This window comes from Coturnix japonica, chromosome 26 (assembly GCF_001577835.2).
Source record: "Coturnix japonica isolate 7356 chromosome 26, Coturnix japonica 2.1, whole genome shotgun sequence".
Taxonomy (NCBI): Eukaryota; Metazoa; Chordata; class Aves; order Galliformes; family Phasianidae; genus Coturnix; species Coturnix japonica.
Genome location: NC_029541.1, coordinates 3,826,588 through 3,833,184, shown reverse-complemented (window position 1 = coordinate 3,833,184; position 6,597 = coordinate 3,826,588). Strand labels below are relative to the sequence as shown.

The window sequence follows — 6,597 nt, the reverse complement described above, 5'->3', positions numbered from 1 at the left end:
TAATGAAGGGGTGATGACAGAGCCCAGGTTGGTTCCCCTCCAGGTGCTGCAGATCTCCATTGAACTGAGGCGATCTGTGCACTCGCTCTGATGAGAAATAATAATGGGAGAACAAACAACCCTCAAAACTCCAACTGCTTTGGGCCCATTTAAACAAGAAGTGGTAAAACTGCAACTGTTTTCCAGTACTGAGGACTTCTAACAAGGAGATACACAGGTGAATCTCACCCTTAAAGAGTCCTAACCAGCCCAACCAGCCGCCTGCAGAGACAGTTGAAGGCTGACTGCTGGCCCTGAGCTTTGGTCTGTGTTGGATGGAGACCCCAGGTGCCCAGCATCACCAATGGGAGGTGGCTCCTGCAGGTCTGCAGACCAAAGCCAGCTCAGCACGTGGCAGCTGTGCCCTGAATGAGCTGCTGCGATCCCAGCTGGGCACCAGGCTGGCACTCAGCACTCATTAACTGCATTAACCCACGCACTTATTTTTTCTTCTTTAATCCCAGCCTCTTGGTTTTCACTGCTCTCCATAGAATCTCCTTTCATCCATTCTTCTTGTTATCTCGGATTTAGTCAAAACACGCGTGGGGGTTTGACACAGAGCTTCTATTTTTAAGCTTTGCTTTGCACGGAGAATCAATTTCTGCTCAGTGCTGGCTGTCACTGGAAAACGGGATGTCAAGGCAGCGAAAACGCCCGCGCTTGGCTGGCTCTAAGCTCTGCCTTTGGGTTTGCAGTGCTGAGATTCAGCCTTGTCCCCAGGGAGGGGATAATCAAAGCATTGTGTGCACATCACCGCCCCAAGAAGATTGGTCACACCAATGGAAAGTAGACACGCTGTGCGAGTGCCGATATTTCCCTTTCATCTGCAGGAGGATTAGAGCTCTGAGGACAGCACAAGATACACCCCAGAATTAAAGCTGCCTTTATTGCTCCTTCTCTTTCTCAGAGCTTCTCTTAATTATATGGTAATAACCCACTGCAGGGTTGAGGACCACAATGGGGATGTGCCCTTATGGGAGGGGTGACCACCCACAGGTGATGGCAGCAGCCAGGAGTGTGGGCTGGGATGGCAGCACTGGTCACTGTGAGCAGCCGTGAGGGGGAAGCTTTATTTTGAGTAACACAAACAAAGCGAACACAAAGCAGCACTCCCACGTGGTCCTTAAATGCTCTTTTTTAATCTGTTTTCTGTCTCGTGGTCTCTGGATTTGCAGAACGATGACAGGCTTGCAGGGAAAGCAAGAGGCAGCGCAGCAAGGCCTGACATGTAATTACTGCTGCTCTCATGGTGGGGGCATGGGGTGACACGATGCTGGACTGCTCATGGCAAGGGTATGGAGTTGGGGCTGAGCAGCTCTGCACAGCCCAGCAGTGACTACAGCCTGTTTGAGAGAAGCATGGCTTACTTCTCTTTCCTTTCTTCCTCATTTGCCATCTTACTCATCTCTCTCATGGGCTTCTCACTTAACCAGGGGTTTCCCAATGGGGCACTGATCATTTCTTCTGGCATTAGGGCTGCATACATCAGTACAGAATGACCTCTGGGGCCCAGCAGCTCTGTTGTTATTATGAAGTCATCATTCCCAGATGCAAACACAGCAGCTTTCAGCCTCTGATCTCTGCTTGCACAGCTGGGGCACATGGAGGGGAACATCCTGTAGGGCTGGCAGGGACCCAGGACCCAGGGCATGGGGTCACAGCTTTCCCTTTTGTGCTGGGGTTTATCTTCTTCGTGTCTCCACAGGGGGAAAAAGAAAAGAAAGGAGATCAATCCTTCATGTTTCAGGAGTAAAGATAATGCAGAGACCAGAGCTGCAGGTGAGCCTGGGAGAACAGGCTTTGGTTCTCTGTGGATGCACAAGGTCCTGGAGCCAGGGATGTCCCCAATGGCTTTGCTTGGTCACCGGCACCACTGCAGCCAGTGGCAATGTCACTGCATGTCCAATAAATGCTTTGCTTTGGGTTTTTTTTCCCTCTATTTTACATATATTTTAATACAGCCATGCAAGCACAATTGTGTATACGATGTTCTCATGGCAGCTGTAATTAAAAGTAAGGAATTTACAGCACATCCATTTCAAAGACCCCGAGCTGGCTGCTGTGAGGATGGCAGTTCATTAAAGCCAATAAAGCACGGTGGCATGAATGGCTCGATGCAAATCCTACAGCATATTCCATTGCCATGGAAACTGTCTGCCCCAAAGCCAAGATGAGGGCAGCCACATCATCAGCAATAACTGCAGAGATCTGGGTGGGAGCTGGGTGGGGAGCGGGGGGGTCTCTGAGCCCACCTGGTGCTGCAGGGCCCGTCCTCATTATTTCCTGCCATAAAAGCACAGAAGTTCAAACTCAAAGCTTCTTTTTGGGATGTGGAATTGGGCGTGAGAGAATGACGAGCACAAAACAAGAGCAAATAGTTTGGCAGCAGTGGGCTGTGTGCTGCCATGTCCCCATAGGGTGTGTGAGCCCCCCAAGCACAGCACAGCCAGGGGCTGAGTCTGGTTAGGGGCTCTTTGGGTTGTAGGGTGTCTATGGGAGCTAAAACCTGGCAAGCCCTTCCCCTCTGTGCCCAAGCAGTGCCCTGGGTGGGATAAGAGCTGGGGCAGCTGCACTGTGCAGCCTTCGGACTGGGCCAGACCTGATCACTGTGGCTTTTTTGGTTTCCTTGGCCTGAAGTGAGAGCTCCCAGCAGCAGAACAGAGCTGACAGTGCCATTAAAAGACTCGTTCCCTACAGCTGAGGATGCACAAAGCCCTCGGGACGGGCGACTGCCTATGGGGCCTCCTGAGCAGCCCCAAACCTGACAGCATGGCCGGGAGCGATGGATGTGGGGTGATCAAAGTACTGAAATGACAGCAAGCTCCATTAGAGCCTGAAACTGTCCAGGAAAGGCTGGAAAGGTGCACTGCACACACAGCTCCTCGGGCTGAAACCTCTGAATACAAAGATCTGATTTTCAACCCGTTTTTGCTTATTGCACATCACAACAAGCAGCTGCTGCCTCTTCATTACCCTCCCACAGACCCCCCCCAGCTGCAGCATCGCCCCAACATGTGGGTCAGACTCTTGTATGGGCAGAAATACCTCTGGGATCCCAGAGCTGTGGTTCCACACGCCAGGCAGCCATTAGGAGGGTGCTGGTTGGAGAGGCTGCTCCCCTTCTTGCTGCAGTACAATGGCATCTTTGTAACTCACTCCTCTGAGTTGCCCGCTTTTAATTTCAGTTTCCTATTGCAGAACTATTTCACTCCACCGAGAAAGAGCAAGAAAAAAGGCTGAGGATGAGACAGAAAAGGCTCAGAAATGAGACAGAGGAAGGAATTAGCCACGGGAGATCTTGCTTTCTCCATCCTCACTTTAACTTCTCAATTTACTTTATCAGATCGCCTTCCAAAGGGAAGCTTTTTTTCTTGAGAGGAGGGAGATGAAGGGGATTATTACTTATACAGAGGCTTCTTTAAGGAGATAATATACTTGGCAATTAAGGCACGAGGAGCTGCGGAGTCAAGGGGAGCAGGGATGTGAGGGCACAGCAGTGCATCTCCCATCCCCTATAGCAGGGTAATTAACACTGTGCTCACAGAGATGGGGACCCAGCAGCCATGGCCACCAAAGCAGAGAGAAAAACCATCCAGGTTATTCCTGGTGTGGAACCATCGCTGCTCCATCAGCTCTAATTCATGCTAAAGAAATGATTAGGATGGAAGCACAGGATCATTAAGGCTGGAGAAGACCTCCAGGATCACCCCGTCACCCATCAACACCATCCCCACCATTATTTACCACCAGACGACTTCTGAACATCACATTTGTTACTGCAGTTATCGATTGTGAGAAGGGCTGTGAATTAACCTGACAGTGCACAGAGCTCTTCATCCTTGGATAATTTCTCCGCTTGACTTGCACTGCGTTGAACTTTCTGCGCCATCCAATTACACTCATTCAAAGTGTGTATTTAAACATTTTTTCTGAAGGAAGCAGAAGATATTTCATTAGCAGACAGAAGAGCTCCGTGTAGCAATCAGGTCAGCTGCGGGTGGCAGCACAGCATCCTACATGGGGACCTCAGGGCCAGACCCACCCCCAGCTGCAGCCCCACAGGACTGATAGGACTGATCCTTAATGGCCAGAGCAGCTCAGGCTTTGCACAAGCATTTGTGTCCAGAGCTGATTCCTGTTGTGGACAAAACACGCTGATACCCCATATTCAAACTCTGCATCCTCAGGTACCTGAAGGAACTGTGACAGGAATGAACCAGGCTGTGGAGGATTGGTGTCACCCCCAGCCCAACCCTCCATCCCCAAAGGGAGAGGTGCATGTGGAGTGTGAGGATCTGCTGGTTTTCTGCCTCCAGCTGGGGCTGCTGAGGCCACGTCCTCATGCTCAGGGCCCTTCTGGGTCCATTCCCCCCCAGTTCATATTGGCTGTGGCCCCCAGCTGCCCCCACACTGTGGGTCTCAGGCGGTGCCATGTGGAATGCACTGTCCTGAGGGATGGAGGGGGCTCAGGGAACGGGGTATTATAGAACGGGTCTGCCAACACTGCGAAGGGAAGACAACTGCACTTTGTTAGACGCGAGCTTAGAAAATGAGGAACATCTGGTGCCGGCTGGAGGCCTCGCCAGCATGTGAGCAGAACCTCCAGTTGTCTTTTTGGATTAAGGGATCATGCTGTTTGCTCACAGCTTTGCTCATGGCATGCCACAGCCATGCCCAGAGGTGCTCTCACTGCAGCAGGAGCTGCCCAACTCCAGCCCACCCTCTGCCCAGAGCCCTGCCCAGCCCACAGCCCAAACCCAGCACTCACAGCTTCAGGGACCCTCCAGGAAAGGCATTTTGGGGCAGCTCAGTGCAGCACAGGGCTCACTACTCCAGCCCCCAGTGCCCCACACTCCCAGCAAGCAGGCGGCTGCAGCGTGCTGCATAGCATTTATTCATTGCATCACAGAGTAGAAAACCTCATTCCATCAGTCCAGACTTTGGCAGGGGCCCTTCAGACCTCCAGCTTCTTCTTCATTTCCATGCGGTAGATGATCTGGTAGCCGTCATCCCAGGCGTAGACCTGCCTCTCGCGGGGGCTGTACTTCATGCTGGAGTGGGAGCCGTAGCGCTTGGGGAAGTACACGAGGGAGGCTTCCTCGGGGGGCAGCGTCCCACTGACGTCGAAGACGCACTGCACGCGGGAGCGGCTGGGCAGGCGGGTGTTGTAGGCCACATGCAGGGCCCCGCACACCACGAAGGCGCCCTCTGCGTTCTCCCTCGGGCACGGCGTGTCCCACATCTGCTCGATGTCCAGAGAGTCGGGGTCCAGCTTGGCCAGGCAGATGTTCTTCTCGTTCTCCTTGGTGGCGTAGATGGCCCACAGCCCCTCTTCATCCGCCGCCAGCTCGATGTATGTGAATGGGGAGAGCCCAAAGACGGGGATCTGCTCCTCGGCCGGGAACACTGAGCTGTCCACCACCGTCTTGTTGGCCAGGTCGAACTTGATCACCTGGAAGGGGCCCTGCTGGCGGATGTAGTAGAGGAACCCGCCATAGACCAGGTGCCCGGTGCCCACCCAGGGGTAGGGCAGCTTGATGCGGGCTGCGCGGCGCGTGGCAGAGAACAGCGTGAACTCCCGCATGCGGGGGAAGACGAACACCGTGTCGTTGGCGGTGCCGTCGAAGACGTAGATCTTCTCAGAGCTCCCTGCAGCATCCTTGGTCCACAGCCCCGCGGAGCTGCCAAAGCGCTTCAGGATCTTCATGGCTCTGACACTCGCAATGGTGTCACTGCAGTCTGAGATGGGGGGCAGCAGTCAGGGCCCGAGGGCAGCTCCCACCTCCCCCCAGCCCCAGGCAGCTCTATGGGGATGCACCATATTGCCTATGGCCAGCACTGCTGCCTTCCCCAGCAGCACCCAGAAGCCCCTATAGGGATATCCCAACCCCATCCCACCCAAGACATGCTCTGAGCCCACGGCAGCCCACCAAGCTCACCCGTCAGCTTGTTGTACTTCTCATTCTTCCTCTGCTTGGCCGTGGCCGCCTGCTTCTCCACCAGTACCTCGTCCACCTCCACGCATGGCGGTGCGGGGTTCTGCGTTTCCAGGTAGTCCACCTCTCTCTCCAGGCGATCCACCCGCGCCGCAGCACCCTCCGCCTCTGCCCGCAGCGCCTCGCGCTCCTTCTCTGCCGTCTCCAACATGCCCAGCACCTGGTTCTTGAAGTCCCGCAGCTCCGTGGAGTAGCGGCTGCTCTGATCGTGCCACTGCGCGATCCTCTCCTGTTACGGCCAAGGGGTCACAGAGCACCCCACACCCCGCAGCCCCATCCCGCATCGCCCCGCTCCCCATCACCCCCCAGGCCGTACCTCCAGCAGTGCCAGCCTCCGCTCCACGTACTCCATGAACTGCTGCTGCTGTGCCCCGGCGAGGAGCGGCAGGAGGAGCAGGCAGCAACAGGGCCCCATGGCCGACGGAGTGTGCGGCAGCGAGGAAGCAGCTCAGCGCTCAGGAATGCTCGCAGCCCTTATTGAATCCAGATGGATCAGGGGCAGAGACCAGAGGCGGCCCCGGGAGCTTTAACTCCGGCAGCTCCGCAGCATCCCGGGCTCCCC

The 6,597-nt window shown here is 54.8% G+C and overlaps 1 protein-coding gene across 1 annotated transcript; it reads right to left on the bottom strand.

The window, feature by feature from the left end:
- Positions 1 to 4,910: 4,910 nt before the first annotated feature.
- On the bottom strand, positions 4,911 to 6,521 carry OLFML3 (olfactomedin like 3). The gene is made up of 3 exons (XM_015885215.2): positions 6,352 to 6,521; positions 5,979 to 6,264; positions 4,911 to 5,778 (listed from the first exon to the last, which is right to left on the bottom strand). The coding sequence occupies exons 1-3, from the start codon at positions 6,448 to 6,450 to the stop codon at positions 4,994 to 4,996; spliced, it is 1,170 nt and encodes a 389-aa protein (XP_015740701.1). The 5' UTR covers positions 6,451 to 6,521; the 3' UTR covers positions 4,911 to 4,993.
- Between the last annotated feature and the right edge of the window lie 76 nt (positions 6,522 to 6,597).